The following is a 17,267-nucleotide window of genomic DNA, read 5'->3' as shown; positions in this document are numbered from 1 at the left end:
TTATCAATCTCATCTTTATTGTCTTCTCCAGGAAAGTTTGTGCTATAGGTGTGTCGTCTCCTGGGCACTTGGTTAAAAGAGGAACCCCACAAAGTGATGGATTGCCCTTGTAAATAGATGAATCCTCAAGTGTCTGCAGTTGATCACTCGAAGGAATCCTTCCGGCCAAGTTGTCATACGACAAGTTCAAGTGAGACAAGTAGGTCCAAGAGTTGATTCCAATCTTGAAGGGAATGCTTCCACTTTAACTGATTCCTCGATAAGTTTAGGGTACCCAGAGTAATGAGAATGGTTATCTGTTCAGGGATTTCACCTTCTAAATTATTATTTTTTCCTTCTCATGAATTATAAGAAAGGTCTAGGTAAACTAGCTGAGAGTTCCCCAGGCTTTCAGGAATAGACCCATCCATACTATTCCTAGAAAGGTCCAGTGTTTTCAAGGACACACAACTCTGAAATTGAGCCTCCGATAGAGCTGCCACTGAGATCAAGATACTGCAAGTTGTGCAGCATTCCTAAGGAGGCAGGCAATTCGCCTTCCACCTAATAAAAGACAAAATCTGGCGTTTAAACAATCTGAGAAACTATTCAAAACCTCTTGAATACCCCCATCAAAGTTGTTGTACTTGATATTTATTGTATTTAGGCTGCACAAATTTCCAAAGAGTTTGGGAAAGGTACCGATGAAAGAGTTATAGCTTAGATCGAGAGTTTCGAGACTGGTAAGATTAAAAACCCTGAGGAATGAAGAACTAATAACATTACGTGACATATCAAGGACTGAAAGCGAAGTGAAATTAACTGTGTGCAGTGAGAGTGGAAGACTTTCAATTTGGCAATTGGACATATGTAACTCTAGCAGTGATGGATTCATTTAGCCAACTTACTCCAACACTGCTGCTAAGGTTTAGTCCTCCAAGATTGAGATATTAGGGAAGAGAGATGAGAAACCCATTCAAGTATTTGGAAGAAAAGTCTCATCGACGAGTAGTCATAACAACTGAGATCAAGAGTGTTCAAATTTGAGAGGTTACCGAGAGAAGGGGGCATTTCTCCCTCAGATGATCCATAGGAGAGATTGAGAAACATTACACGGGTAGGCTGGCCAAAGAACTCAAGAATTTTAATCCCTTTAAACTCATTCGAGCTTAGGTCTAAGTAAATCAAATGCTTAAATGCAATTATTCTCTATACTATTGTATCTCATGTCTAATGTAGCTGGTTTCTTCTGTCAATGGATTAAGTTCCCTTTTTCCATAAAGAAAGGACATCTTTTTTCCATGACCACATAGACATTTGAGACTTCCATTAATAACAAATGTTATATTCATACATTCTAATACAAATGGAGTAATGAATGATGTTCAGTCATTCTAATAATGGCTCCATAACATTAATGCTTCAGCCACATTGAGTTGCTGGGAGTCAAATGTACATTTTGCATCCAGTAATATTTTGAAATTTCCTGTTTGTTTGTTTGCTATCAGTACCAGCAGTCTGTAACTTCCTCTTGCTGCTGCATATACTGCTTCTTTGGGGGTCCAGATGTTTTTGGGTATCCTGCATAAGCATCTTTACCAGGTTTTGCAAGCTCTACATAGATGACCCTGCCATCAAAAGTCTGATGTACAAAGCAAATGAGATACAAGGGTAATACTTCCCAAGGAAAAATGTAGCAGGACAAAATGGCAAGGTCGAACCTGGTGGTCCATGTTTTCCAGGGCAAGCATTGCATCATCTTGGCTGGTATACTGAATAAATGCAAACCCCTTAGACCTCTTTGAAGTTTCATCCTTCACTAGTTTAACTGCTAGAGACAGTAATACAGTTACATGACTGGGAGAAATGTCTTCGGACAAACTGACAAAGAACCCAATATATGTCAGGCCAATAGGTAATCAACTAGGAGAGACGGATAAGAAGATATTGACCTTCAGCTATCTCTCCGAAATTTGAAAACTTCTGCTGCAAACTATTTTCACTGGTGGAATATGGTATATCTGCAATTCAAAGTAACACACTCAGAACTTGAAATAAGAAACACGTTCTATATTGTTTTTATACTTTTCTGTGACTTCAGCAATGTAATGAACTAATGAGTAATGACACATTTCTGGTGTATTTTTAGTACCATATTCAAGTGGCTCTTTAATATCATATTCAATAGGCAGAGTGGATAGAAAGGTCAGTGAGAGGAACTGATTAGAAACACAAATTGCACCTGGATTTGGAGCAGGCAGAAACCATGATTAATTAAATAAGACTGAAAGGTGGAGAGGCACGAACGAAGATTTTTCCAAGGGTTAATGTAATACAAAAGAAATTAATTGAATCTACTCATTTTGTTCAGAAACAGTTTGAACCGAAAAAATAAATAAATAATAAATAAATAAATGAAGTACAAAAAGAAATAACCTAAAATATTAAAGGTGATTAAGACTGCTACCGACCTAACGTGGTACAGAAAAAACTCTAAACCTAATATGACGTCTTGCATCTTTCTGTCATATCATGGTAGATCAACATAGCTAGTATAATAACGGTTTCATTCAACCCCTTCTTCTTGCAATTATGGCCGGATTAGCAACTTTAACTCTACTAGTATCAATGATATTCCATTCCAAGTAAAGATTGCAAAGATACACGTTATATTGCCAGTGAATAGCGATTAGCGAGCAACTCTATCCTTGGTAGTGGGATTTCTTGGATAGCAAGCCAAGTAGTCATATACTGAGGAAGAGCTTTAGTAACTAAATCATATTCCACCAATCAACAAATGGTTACTGGGGGACAGCCTTAGTAACCTAAATCATATTCCACCAATGCACAAATAGCCATTCCGAATCCTCTTTTACCCATGAAACAAACAAAGGAACTCAAAAGAAGATTTTCCCATGTAAGTGTTTTCAACCAGCAATAGACATAATTTGCTCTGTACCTTCTGCACCGTTCATCTAGGTGTCTTCATTCACCTGAAATACAAATGAACTATCTATGCTAGCCTGTTTGCGTTGCCTATTTACCTTCTCAAGTATAGAACTGAGCAAAACTTATCCCTTCACTTCATTATTATCAATAATCACATTGTAATCTATTTCCTTTCAAATATACTGAACCCCAACCACAAAATCAATCACCCTTGTGTTTCTCTTGGTCATCAGTATAACTGCTCCCTCACTTCTACAATATGTTCAGTCTGCTTCAATCTCAATTTAACTACTTGCTCACCTCTAAGAAACTTTACAATTGTACCTCTACTTGCCTTTTCTTTTTTCCCTATCCTCTTCTTTCCTATCTCATCACCCAAATGAAGTTGTGACTTCGGCTAAGCCTTGTTCCAAACAAACTGTAATAAGCAAGAACATTGTCCAAAATGACAAAACTGAGAACACCCAATGCGCTAAATCATGACAGTTACATAACCAAGAGCCAAACTACATCCTTAACACGTCAAAATTCAAACTTTCAATAAGACCAAGATAGTAAAATCAATAAACATCAGTTCATCCACCTCAAAAATTACATCAAACTCACAAACCGAACAAGACCCGGCTGGTAAACCAAAAGTAAAGAACCCAACTTTATCACAATTCACACACTGAACCAATAAAAAGATAGTTCAAAACAATCAACAGACACATAATCAGTTCAAAAACAATAAACAAGGCAAAGAAATGAGCATACTTTTGACCATGATTCTGCTTGCGAGAGGATAGTCGTAGAAGGAAGCTCTGAGCTTCAAAGACATGGGCACCCTACGGTTTGACCCAGAAGCTTGAAGAGTGTTAATGGGTTTTCCATAGTTGTACGATGGAAAAGAGACCGGAGCTGCCCACATAGTTTCTCAGGTTTCAGTTCTAACAGTCCTGCACTCGCTTTACTTCATCATCCTCTTCGCCGCTTCGTAATTTTCAGCCCACATTTGGAGTAGTGGATTTTGACCCGACCCGGTGGGCCGAGCTCTTATTTTTGGGTCCACCATAATTATCTAGGGGATCCCATATATTCACTATTCTTATTCAATATCTATATCAACCTCCTCGCATTTGCTTTTTTATTTTTTATTTTTTTATTTTTTATTTTTTATTTTTCAAACTACATTTTAAATAATAAAAAAGTCAAACAAAGAAAAACTGCATGTCTAATCGTGGTCTTGCTGGAACTCGCCTCACACGCTTTCCCCAAAACCCATCTGATACTCATCTTCGTCTCCGATTAGCCCATTTCCTCTCAATCTCTCCACCTCTCTCCGGCTACCCAATCTCCCTGGTGGCTACCCCAGCTTTCATTTTCTCCGCCCTTCCTCCTGGAAGTGGCGGAGGCCTTGATTCTACGACTATGCAAAGGAAACGTGTGAAGAATGGTGGTGACATCAACTCCGACTTGGAGGCTCTCCGGATGGAGGATCTTGACTCATCGATTCATCCTTCACCTATTCTGCAACCTCAGATGACCTATGCTGGTACTCTCAAAAACCCGATCGATCGCTACCGGCAGACTATGACTGAGGACTTCGAATTCACTGACAAAGACTGCTCCTACTCCCTGGGTAAGCATGGACAAAATGTTACTTTCTCTGATAAGGTTTATAATAAGCTTGATTATGAATGGCGTTGTGCTGTGATCGTTAAACTCATGGGGAAACCTAACTCCACAAACACTTTTGATTTCATGCTAAGAGGATTAAGAAGAAAATGGCAAGTGAAAGGGGGGTGGCAACTCATCGATTTACCTAATGATTTCTTCAATGTCAAGTTTAATTTGGAGGAAGATATGAATTATGCTCTCTGTGGAGGTCCTTGGATCCTTGCAGGGCAAACTCTGATTATGAGAAAATGGAGACCTGATTTTGATCCCATGAATGAAGTGATTGGAAAGATGGCTCAATGGGTCAGAATTTTTGGTTTGCCTGTCAAATTTTTCAAGGACTATACTGTGGCCAAAATTGGAAAAATCCTTGGTGATGTAGTCAAAGTGGACAAACTCACACTTGGTCAGGCTAGAGGACAGTTTGCTCATGTTTGCATTGAGGTTGATTTATCCAAGCCTCTACGTCCTTTTGTTGAAGTGGAATCCATTGCTTATAATGTGGTTTATGAAGGCATCTCTCTCATATGCTTTGAGTGTGGATGCTTTGGTCATTCAAAAGACAAGTGTCCCTCAATTAAGAATGATACTGGTGAAGCTGATAGAAACCTTAACACTTTTAATGCTACTGCTCCATCTCATACCCCTGGTGATAAGACATCTTCTCCACCTGAGATGAATGTTTCTACAATGCTGCAAGATGTGAATGCTCCGAGACATGGTGACATTATTAAAGAAGACATGGGACCTTGGATGTTGATGAGTTATAGGAATAAAAAGAAGATTGGAGAGTCTGGTGGAGCTAGGAAAAATAGTAATGGCAGTGGTTCCAGATTTGATGTCTTGCAGGAGGAAAGTGGCAAGGACTTTGAGTTGCCTACACCGACCATTGAGAATAACTCTTCTGATAGCAGCCCTCCCATTGTGAAACTTTGGAAAAGCTTCCAAGAGAAGAAGAAGAAGACAGTTCCTCTGAACAAAGAGCCTACCAAAACCAAGAATGTGGCTGCTACCCATACCTCTGTAAGGAAAATTGGCCCTTCTGGTAATCTTTCTTCCTCTGTGAAAGCTACTGCTCACAATGGAAAATCTACATCTCTGAAGACTAAAGGTAGCTTAGAATCCCTATGAAAGATGTGTCTAATGTTGAAAATTCTAGTGGCTCTAAAACTGATCTTCAGTATCAAAGAAAATCAAAAAGCGTAGCTGGTTCTAGTCCTAAGCATAATTCTCACATTTTCAAAAAGCTCTCCTTTGAAAATATGGGAACCAATGCTTTAGGTGATGGATTTGCAGCCATCTTTGGGCATTGTCCTCCAGAGGAGGCCATTGGGGACATGGCTAGCACCTCATCTCTTGATATGGACTCTGAAACATTTGCGGAAAAGACCTTTACTGCTAATAGCATGATGACCAATGATGATAACCTACCCTCCCAAGATGGGGAGGGTATGGTTGATGTCTAATTTTGAGGTGCTTACCCTCTCCTTCTTTGCTTTCTCAATGTTTAAAACTTTATTTTGGAATGCTCGAGGTGCAGGAAGTGAGAACTTTAGATCTGCAATTGCAGACCTTGTAAAAATTCACTCTGTTGATGTGTTAGCTATTTGTGAACCCCGTGTTAAATTTTCTAAAGCTTGTGATAGTCTTAGATTGCTTGGCTTCTCTGATTCAAGGGTTGTTGAAGCTGAAGGTTTCTCTGGTGGCCTTTGGTTACTTTGGAATAGTAGCAGGATTAAAATTGACTTCATTGATGAGAATTTTCAATCCATTTCTGTTAAAGTTACTCTCCCTGGCAAGCCTTCTTGGATGCTTACTGTTGTTTATGCCAGCCCGACTCACACTACTAGAGCTTCATTATGGTCTTACTTTGATAACCTTTCTACCAAGTTCAATCTTCCTTGGATGCTTATAGGTGATTTTAATGAGTTGGTCTCCTGTGCTGATAAAAATTGTGGTCCTTTCACTGGGCGTTTTGGTGGCCTTAGAGACTGGATTAATAGAAATGCTATGATTGATATGGGATTTCATGGTTCTTGCTTTACTTGGAGCAATAATAGAATCAAAGAAAGGTTGGATAGAGGTTTCTGTAATATTTCTTGGAGAACTACTTTTGATGAAACCTTCATCCAACACTTGCCTAAAACCAGGTCTGATCACTGTCCTATTATCATGCAATTGTTCTCTAACAATTTTGTGAACAGGGAGGCTGCCCCTTTTCATTTCCAAGCTATGTGGTTTTCGCATGATAACTATGTTGATTTTGTATCCAACACTTGGAGTTCTCTGACTGGTGATTTCTCCTCCAAAATCAAGACTCTTGCTACTGCTCTTTCTAAGTGGAACAGAGATGTGTTTGGCCATCTGATGCATAAGAAAAAGAGACTCCTAGCCAGAATTGGGGGAATTCAAAAGGCAAGAGACAGGTTTGAAAATCCCTTCCTGGTTAATCTTGAGGCCGATCTCATCCAAGAATATGAAACGCTCAGAGACCAAGAAAACATGTTCTGGAGACAAAAATCAAGAGATAAATGGCTTCAGGATGGTGACAGAAACACTAGGTTTTTCCATCTTACTACTCTGGTTAGAAGGAGAAGAAATAAAATTGAGGGCCTTTTTGACAGAAATGGTAACTGGTTTACTGATGCTGATTCTATGAAAAAGATTGCTGTTGATTTCTTCACTAATCTTTTCTCTCAACATTTCCCTGATGATATTAGATTCTTAATCCCATGGTTATTCCCTCCTATTGATCAATCCAGCTTAGATTGTATCTGCAGGCCTATTACTCTGCTGGAAGTCAAGGACTCTCTCTTTTCAATTGGTGGACTGAAGGCACCTGGTTATGATGGCTTTCCTGCCATCTTTTATCAGCATCATTGGCAAATTTATTCCTGTGAGCTTTTCAAAATTGTTAGTGATACTTTCATGACTAGCACAATTCCTCCGGGACTCAACCACACAATTATCTCTCTCATACCCAAGATTGATGGACCACAACATATGGCTAATTTCAGACCTATTAGTCTATGCACTACTATCTACAAGGTGATCTCTAAAATTATTGTGGCTAGAATCAGGCCTTTGATGCAGCATTTAATCAGCCCTAATCAGGTTAGTTACATTCCTGGTAGACATATTTCTGATAATGTCATGATAGCTCAAGAAATGCTTTTCAAGTTTAAAAAGTCTTGTGGAAAGCTGGGTTTCTTTGCCTGAAAAGTTGATTTATCTAAAGCCTATGACAGACTTAGTTGGAATTTTATTGAGATGGTGCTTTATGAGGCTCAATTTCCTCATTCATTGGTTAAATTGATCATGCAATGCATTACCTCTACTAGCTTTCAAATTTGTTTTAATGGTGAATTGACTAAGTCTTTCCAAGCTCATCGAGGCATTAGACAGGGTGATCCCTTGTCACCCTACATCTTTGTTTTATGCATGGAAAAACTTTCCCACCTTATTCAATCTACCGTTGATATTGGTCAATGGAAAGCTGTTAGAGCTTCTCAGGCTGGGCCTAAAATATCTCATCTATTTTTTGCTGATGATTTGATGCTTTTTGCTGAGGCCTCCCCCCATCAAGCTTCTATTTTAAAAAAGTGCCTTGACATCTTCTGCTCCTTATCTGGTCAAACTGTCAGTTATAAGAAATCTCTCATTTACTGCTCTCGCAATACTTGTAAGATGACTGCTTCTAGGATCAGCAATATATGTGGCTCCCCTCTGACTAATGATCTTGGCAAGTACTTAGGCATGCCTCTCATTCACTCTCGTCTGAATAAGCACACATATGATGGGATTTTTGACAAAGTTCAAAGTAGGCTTTCCAGCTGGAAGAGAAAGGTCCTAAGTATGGCAGGGAGACTAACACTTGTCCAATCTGTCACTTCCTCCATCCCTGTGTATGCTATGCAAACTGCCAAACTGCCTTTAAGTCTTTGTGACAGGATTGATAAATTAAACAGGGATTTCATTTGGGGAGATACTGAGGACAAGAAAAAAGTGCATTTGGTGAGTTGGGACACTACCTGTCAACCTAAGCATCTTGGTGGATTGGGTATCAAGAAAACCTCTGACATGAATCAGGCTATGCTTGTCAAGGTTAGTTGGAGATTATTCCAACATGATGCTGGCTTATGGGCTAATATGCTTTCCAAAAAGTACCTTCATAATAGCTGTCTGTTTGATGAGACTTATAAGCCCCCCCCCCCCCCCCCCCCCCCCCCCGGGACTACTCGAGTACTTGGAGGAGTATTGTTTTTGGGGCTTCTATGCTCAGAAAGAATTTAAAATGGAGAGTTGAGGATGGCAGGACAATCAGATTCTGGTATGATCACTAGTTTTTCCCTTCTGCTCTCATCAACTCTGCTATCCCCTCTGCAAGTATTAATGCTAATGCTCATGTTTGTGACTTTTGGAATGATACTGGATGGGATTTGCATCTCCTATCTACTGTAATTCCTAGTGATATCATTAAGCATGTAATCAGTGTCCCTACTGGTTTTGATGGTTGTGGTATGGATACTCGAATTTGGGGTTCTACTTCTAATGGATGCTTCACTGTTAAATCTGCATACAATTCCATTTTTGATCATTCCAAGCCCCAAAACCCTCTTTGGAAAATAATCTGGAAGCTTGATACTCCTCCTAAGTTAAAAACTTTTCTTTGGACTGTTCTGCATAAGAAAATCCTCACCAATGTTCAGCGTGCTACTCGTGGTTTCACTGCAGTTTCTACATGTCCTTTGTGCAATATGGCTGATGAAACCCTCCTTCATCTATTCAGAGATTGCCCCAGATCCATGGCCATCTGGAAATGCTTTATTAAACCTGGTACTATCCTTAACTCTTTCTCCCTGGATTGGAACAATTGGATTTTTGCTCAACTTCATTGTCATGCCTTTGTCAAGAATAACATCAAGTGGTGCAATATTTTTGTTTTTATCTGTTGGTTCATCTGGAAATGGAGGAATAAGCAAGTCTTTGATGTGTCTTTTACTATGCCTACATGCCCTGATAAACTTATATGGGATTATGCTGTGGAGTGGAAAAATGCCATTTATAAGACAAGCAGTTCCAATATGTACAGCCTCATCAGTCTGTGCTGGAAGAAACCTGCAGAAAACTTTTACAAGCTAAATGTGGATGGCACTCGAAGTTCTGCTTCTGGTAAGATTGGGGCTGGTGGAGTCATCAAAGACCACACTGGAAATTGGGTGATTGGCTTCCAAATCAACTTAGGGGTTGGTGAGATTTTGGAGGCTGAAGCCTGGGGACTTTTTTATGGTTTAAAGTTAGCCTCAAGCCTGCACATCCCCAAGCTTGAAATTGAATCTGATTCTGCTGTTCTTGTTCAGCTTGTGCAGCAGCAAAACCTTTCTACTCACCCCCTTGGATCTCTACTTGCTGGATGCAACAACTTTATGGCCACTATGCAAAATGTCCAGCTTATGCACATCTTTCGTGAGTGTAATATGACAGCGGATGCTTTGGCTAGATGCAGCATTGATCATGAGCCTGGTCTCATCACTTTTTGGCTCCTCCTGTCCATGCTACTGAAGCCTTTCTTGATGATCTTGCTTTTGTAACTAGAACTAGGAGAACTGTCTCCTCTTAGCTTTTTCTTTGTTTTTGTTTGGGCCTTTTAGGTCCCGCTTGTAACAAAAAAAAAAAACTGCATGTCTAATACTACTGAAGGAAAAGTGTAAGACACAGATTTCAGAAGGTTTTTTTGAGTCTCTTTTGAACGAGCTAAGAAGAATGTACGGTACCTAGGAGTCTAGGCACCCAATCACATGATTTGTTAAGCACCCAATGTAATTTATTTTGGTATCCAACCACATAAATAACACTCCTATCAAATTCTTTCGACTTTTTCAAGAGCGTGGATACAAAGTTGAATGAGTCCAACTTTGTATTTTGGCTTGCCAACTACCGAGTCAATAGGCAAAAGCTAGCTAAGCTAAGATTCTTAGTCAAAAATGTCAGAATGGTAGAATTGAAGATAAATTAAGCCAAGGAAGAATAATTCCGATGGATCATGCAAATGACCCTCAAACCTGCAACCAGCTGCTATTGATTGCAGCACTTTCCTGCTCGGATCCTTCCAGCCCCTTTCTCACTCAGTCACTCTCTACTGTCTAGTCAATACTCTCCAGTCTTGACTTTTTCTTTTTTATGGTCAGAACAAGACTCCAGTCTTGGGTGGTATACAATTAACAGCAGCTACTTGTTACCACTAAACATATACTAATGCACCTCCAGTCCTTTCAGTGGAAGTTTCCAAGACTTAATGAAGTTGAACAGATCAAACAAACCCCAATTTGTGAATCAATTACTTAATTATAATCTCAAAATTTTCAGTAATTATCTTGTTAATTTGTATTTTCTTAAATTTTTTAATGAAAACAAAGTAGCTTCTCATTCATCTCAAACCAGAACGGCACAAATACATATTGTCCATTGCCAACCCAACAGGCAAGTAAGAAAGTGACATGCTAGCACTACTCATTATACATCTGATGCTTACTTATTAAAAGTGAGCCTATAAAATTATGAAATAATCATAATACTTATACCCACCCCAAAACAAATCAGTAAATTAATGAATGGGATAAACAAATCAACTCGTGGTCTAAATAGGGGAAAAAAAACTCATTGAATAATCTTAAAAAGAATTGACCCTAAATATATTATCCAAGTAAGCAATGAACCACAAGACATCCAGTGTCAAGCTCAATAAGACTAGTTCATCATCATCATCCACCGCCACATATGTAATTAAGCGAAAAGAAAAGTAGAAACAGAATTCGCCTCCCTTTTAATAAAGAATTTAAATTGAAGGGTTTAGTAAACTCGTTCCCAAGTTCCCATGGAAATAGTTATTCTTTCTACTAGAAGAACGAAATGAAAAAGAGAGGATTCAGACTCAAATCTTTTGCCGACAAATAGCAAAGACTAGTTACTAAGTCAGAAGAAGTGTTCTTTGACAAAACACATTCATACATAAGAGATCGAGTGAGCTTATTCTAAGTATGGGGTGAGATGCTCGATCGCGTTGCTGAGTAATATGAGCGATCAGCAAAAGAATATTGATTCAAAGTGAATAACTGAATATCATATCTCATACGTATATATGACGAACAATTCCTGAAATAGATATATATTGTTCTATTACAGCATAAGTTAATGAACATAAACTCAAAAGACAAATAACTACATATCTAGCTTAGAACTTTTTGTCGATCCTTTTCCTAGTAAGGACTATAAGTATCAATTAATCAAGCAATTCATGTAAAGATATATCTTCCTGATCCATGACCTCAAACCCATCCCCGATCTCCATACCAGCTTGCATAGGATTATAACCAGAACTACTCGAATTCGACGAATAATGAAACACATGGTCACTACCACTAACATTATCAAACGGGTACATACGCTGTTGCTCTTCTTGATGCAGTTGGACATGGTTTTCTTGCAGTTGCAGTAGCGGGTGTCGTTGTTGTTGCTGTGCTTGCGCTAGCCGCTGCAATTGTTGCTGCTGCTGCTGCTGGTTGTAACTATAGTTGGGATTTTCAAAAGGCGCCATAACTACAGAACTAGTACCTGCACTATTGACTCCGAAACTCAGATTGATCGGACCCTTTTGGTTGCCGAAAGAAATGGGCGTGCTAGAAGCGGCACAGCCTGTGAATTGTTGAACCAAAGCTCGAAAGTTGTTGGCGTTGGCGTTCAGGAGAGTGATGGGGGTCTTCTTGGAAACCCTAGACCTCCGCCGGATTGGTTTCGCTACACTTCCGGTAGGAGTTAGCTGACCTCCATTATTGGGGCTGGTACTGATGAAGCTCTGATCAGTCACAACAGCACTACTACTTGTTGTCACACCAGTTGAATCTGATGAAATGATCCCTCCTCCATTCATGGGAGTTGCAGTGAAGCTTTTCTGGTAGTATTGCTCCCACTCATTAGAACCAGGCACCATAATGCTAATTAATTTCAATGGTCTCTTTTTGTTGTGAACTGTGATGTATATAAAAGCTTGATATTCTGTCTCCATAGTATTTATAGCGACTTGTTTTGGTCAAAATTAAGACAAGTCTACCAAGTCTACTATTGACCTTTCATTTCAGAGAAGGGATGGAGATATGCTTGAGGGGCAAAGTATGAAGGTGTTTCCTAGAAATTACGTGGGTTAGTATCAATGAGGTAAGCATATCCACATCACTTTCGAACTCTTGAATTAATTTGTGATGTGTAGCCTTCTGAGATGGTCTATGCTTTCTTGGTCAGAAAATTGTTAAAAGAAGCCAACCATTGTTAAAAAAAGTTTTAATTATCCTGCTTAATTAGTTTGATTTGCTACTGGTCACCTAACAAATCCATGTTGCTTCAACTAAGTTTTAGATAAGGAGAAATCAATATATAATCATGATCATCCAAGCACTATTTAATTTGGGGGCTTCATGTGTGGATGCATTTGAGTGAGAGAGAGAGAGAGAGGCTAATATTTAATGAACTTAACCATGCATCATTACGACTTGAATTAACAATGTGTGGATGACCAACTATGTTTCTTTGACTGCAGTTGAATACATATTTTTGAGTCTAATTAATTCATACAAATATTTTTTTTGGAATAAAATTACCATTTTAATAAGGACTTTTAAACCTCAGCGCTCTGCTAGGGTTTGGGGAAGGCCTCTGTTCTCTTCCCTATATTTGCCATCTTCGATGGCTGTATTCCAATTTACTTGTCTAATCGGCTTCTGTTCTTACTTTATCTTCGTGCGTGGTGTGTTTCACCAGAGCACTTTTGGCTGGGTCGAGCCGTGGGCAGTGGCTATCCCTAGCGTCGAGAGCGGATCATTGGATCTAGAGTGGTCTAGATCGGATTGGGTTCTCACTGAGATGGCGTCGACTTGGCTGGGTGTGGTTTTTCCTTCCGACGGTGGTTGGGTGGCTTGGTCGGACGATGACTGTGTAGCTATCAGATTTGGCCTTACAATGAAAGATACAGGAACGTCTGTGGAGGGTGGTGGCGACTCAACTTTGTTGGGTTATGCCATACGCGGTTCTATACCGGAGGCGATGAAGCATAGCGTGGTATTGGAATTGGCGGAGCGTGTTGACCAGAAGTCGTCTCCGAGTGATCTGCATTTAGTGGCTGCCTGGTTGTGTTTCGATCCTGGAGATGAAGCAGTTTTGGCAGGGATAACCCATGGTGGCGGCAGCGGCGATTTGCTTGGCTGTGGTGGAAATCGTAGGGTGCCCTCAGCAATTTTGATCCATTGGGCCTAGCACAGGTTGGTGGGTTTGCAGAATGGCTGGATGTGGGTAGGTAGGGTCCAAAGTCTTCTTAGGGCCTGGTCTGTCTTTGGAATAGGGGTGGAGGGTGATTATTCATTTTCTACTCCCTTTATGTTTAGGGTCTCTATGGCCCATAGTATTGTTTAATTTTTGTTTGGGTCGCAAAAACCAGTGCCTTAGTTGGTTACTTTTAAGTCTTACTTCAAGGTTTCTTGGTTTTTGTTAGAATAAATGTGTGTGAACTTACCAAAAGGTGGGTGTACTCGAGACTTTGTGGGATTTTATTCTTCTAGAATACGTTTCATGAGATTTTAAGGGACGATTCTTTCTGACGACCCCATAGGGGTGTTTCTTTCTTGTACTGCTTGCTGAATTATTATGAAATATTATGAAAGGGCTAACCTATTTTCTCTCAAAAAAAAAATACAAATATTTTTGGAGGAAATAAATTAGTGGCTCTGTTTTAATTATAATTTTTCCAATAATTGGTTGGAAATTTTGGTAAATAATATTCTTGACATCCGATGCATAATTACAAGTGATACTTACAAGAAAAATATGTGATTCCACTTTCAATGAAGAGTCTAACGTATTTTAAGTAGTGTCTGATGTAAGCCTTTGCCAATCAAGTGTTGAAGTAAAACCCTAAAAGTCTAAAACCATAAATTTTGGAATATGTAGAGCATAATGAGCATAAATGAATCATCAACAAGCAAGCAATACAAACCAAATACGTAGGAGAATGGAACAGAATATCACTAATTTGGGAGTAAATGGGACTTGAATATTTTGATAGGAAGAAACTTTTATCCAATTAATTTATCAAGTAATTGATATTTAGATTCTAAATTAGTGAGACAATGCCCTACACATTGCGTGCGATTAATTAGTAATTCAAAATGGCAACATATATGCTCAACTCATTGTCACTTTCTAAGTTAAGAAAACAATGATATCATGGGAGATCTCGTAGCAAGCATCACCTATTAATTATTATTCCGAGGTTATTTGCAGGCTTGCAGCACCCTTTGAAATCATGTACTTCATACTAAACTAAAGTGTAAAACTAGTATTTCAGAACAAAGGAATACTAGTTAATTTATTAAAAATAGAGGTCGTATATCACTGTTCCTGGTCTGACCGTCTGAAACAGCTTGAAAGGTGACGCTAGCACTAGCTGCAAGGATGATCCAATGTGAACACTTCTGTATTTTGATTAATCTTTCTTGATTACTTGAGCACGAAGCTAGCGTTGAAGCTTTCCTTTAGAAGATAATCTAATGAATTAGCTTCTAGAGAGTAATTTGATCAATATTACCGCTTCCATGCATGGATCTATAGAGGGCATCATTTTTGTCCAAAAGTGTTGCCAATAGAAGATGAAAACATCTCCGCGTTAGTGAGTAAAACCTTACTCCTTATAACCCAATTAATATGAGGATTGAAAACAAGTAGGGTTTAACCAAAGTCAGTTTTCTCAATAATTTTCACCTTGTTCAGACCCAATTTGTAATACAACTTACTTGTTTTGTGCAAGCGAGATGGCGGAGTTCAACTTTGATCATACACAAATCCACATTCGTTAGTCATCACACCTGTAAATAGTATTTACTAAATTTTAGCAAAAATTCTATAATGTATTAAATGATTGATACTCCATGCTATGACAATGCTAACCTGTTTACAAAGATTATTATTTTATGCTAGCAGGTTTGGAAGACTAGAAATGATATTATTTTCAGAAAGCTTTTGTTAATCTTATGTCAATTGTTATGTCAGTTGAAGCAATAATGAAAAGCTATGCTGATTTTAACACTAATACTAGTGGAGCAAAAACTTCAAACCTCTCAACCACAATTGAGTGGTCCTGCTCCTCCTACTTCTTTTGTTAAAATCAATTTTGATGGCTCAATTAGTAGAGATTCAGCTGCTGGTGGTTTCGTTATTAGAGACCATAACATAAGACCGATCATTGTTGCAACCAAGTATGTTGGCAACTCTACTATCCTTATTGTAGAAGCTACTGCACTTAGGAATAGCTTGATTGCGGCCAAAGACAAAGGTTTTACAAGAGTTGAAGTTGAAGGAGACTCGAAGCTAGTTATTGTTGCAGTTAATGGAGTGGTGATCTTACGTTGGAGGCTGCTCAAATTGATTGAAGACATGAGAACCATTGCAACTTTCTTTTCCAGATGACAAATTTCCTTTAAGCATATCTATAGGGAAGCAAACTTTGTAGCTAATACCATTATAAATTTAGGACATGATGTTGCTTCTCTTATGTCTTGGAGTGATAGGGTTCCAAGTGAGGCTTCTAGAGCCTTAATATTTGATGTTGCAAACATTGGTTGCCCAAGAGGCTTCCTTCTTTAAGTATTTTCGTTTTCATAAAAAAAATAAAAAATATATATATAAAAAAAAACATTAACTTAGTCATTAGTGTTACCATATGACTTGTTAATTTTTTAGCAGTTTGTTTATTCTCAAAGATGAAAATGAGAAATAAAAGCTAACAACTATAATCTAACTACAGTTCATGCCCTAACTTTCGTAAAAACTGGACACAATAATAATAATAATAATAAATAAATCAACTCCTAAGACTATGATTTCTACCTAAAATTGTGTCCACGAATTTCTGCCAAAATTGTATATTCTTATTTTCTCCCTAAAATTTTTCAACCCTTAAATAATGATTATCAAATACTTCTCAAAGTAACGAAACTCACAAATCACTAAACAATGTTTTCTCTACTATTCTCTAAATCAGAAAACAATAAAATTCATAAATTAAAAAAAAATCGTTCAAATTTTCGGTGTTTTCTATCAATTGAAACACGTTCTACAGATCATGCTCTACGATTGTTAAGCTACGGTACATGCAGGAGAATTTCAAGAAAAATAGTGTTAACAAAGTTTAACATGCTTTGACATGCCATTGTATATATACAAAGGATGCCGTCATGGTACCACCCAATGAGCCAAACCATGCAAAGCCCAATTTATATTCAAATTTTCATGTTTCTTCATCTCACCATTGATAAAATAAGGTCTTCCTAATATGTTCTTATTGATAAAATATATAAATCTTTGACGGACTTTTATTTTTTAATTTTTCAAAGTCGACAAAATAAGAAAATTTATAATTCAAAAATTCAAAAAAAAAAAAAATTGTTAGATACTCCATAGTTTAGACAATTGATAGAGGGAAGAGCTGTACGTATTCATTAAAAAATTCAAAAATAAAAATAAAAATCCATTGCTTTATATATATATAGCTCTTAGCTCTCTATTCGTTGATTCTAAACAATGTATCCATCGTATTTCTTTCTTTGATGTCAGAACTCTATATACAGTTCAAAAATAAG

General features: G+C 38.2%; 1 protein-coding gene across 2 annotated transcripts; it reads right to left on the bottom strand.

Moving 5' to 3' along the window:
• Positions 1–1,159: 1,159 nt before the first annotated feature.
• Positions 1,160–3,924, bottom strand: LOC112166134 (organelle RRM domain-containing protein 6, chloroplastic). Of its 2 annotated transcripts, XM_024302903.2 has the most exons (5): positions 3,685–3,924; positions 2,132–2,221; positions 1,932–2,000; positions 1,701–1,807; positions 1,160–1,621 (listed from the first exon to the last, which is right to left on the bottom strand). In XM_024302903.2, exons 1-5 carry the CDS (start codon positions 3,836–3,838, stop codon positions 1,484–1,486), a joined length of 558 nt encoding a protein of 185 aa, XP_024158671.1. In that variant the 5' UTR covers positions 3,839–3,924; the 3' UTR covers positions 1,160–1,483. The 2 variants fall into 2 exon arrangements, with proteins under 2 accessions (XP_024158671.1, XP_024158673.1); XM_024302905.2 differs by lacking the exon at positions 2,132–2,221 and having other exon boundaries at positions 3,685–3,917.
• Positions 3,925–17,267: the final 13,343 nt, after the last annotated feature.

Source organism: Rosa chinensis, chromosome 5 (genome assembly GCF_002994745.2).
Source record: "Rosa chinensis cultivar Old Blush chromosome 5, RchiOBHm-V2, whole genome shotgun sequence".
NCBI classification, from domain to species: domain Eukaryota; kingdom Viridiplantae; phylum Streptophyta; class Magnoliopsida; order Rosales; family Rosaceae; genus Rosa; species Rosa chinensis.
Note: the sequence above shows the minus strand (reverse complement) of the source record. Positions and strands in the feature narration are given on the sequence as shown.

Coding starts and splice junctions, on each gene's coding strand:
- LOC112166134 (XM_024302903.2), bottom strand. CDS start 3,838: ATGTGGGCAGCTCCGGTCTCTTTTCCATCGTACAACTATGGAAAACCC. Junction 1,808..1,931: donor TTTCGGAGAGATAGCTGAAG/GTCAATATCTTC, acceptor TGTCTCTAGCAG/TTAAACTAGTGAAGGATGAA. Junction 1,622..1,700: donor TGGAAAACATGGACCACCAG/GTTCGACCTTGC, acceptor TTTGTACATCAG/ACTTTTGATGGCAGGGTCAT.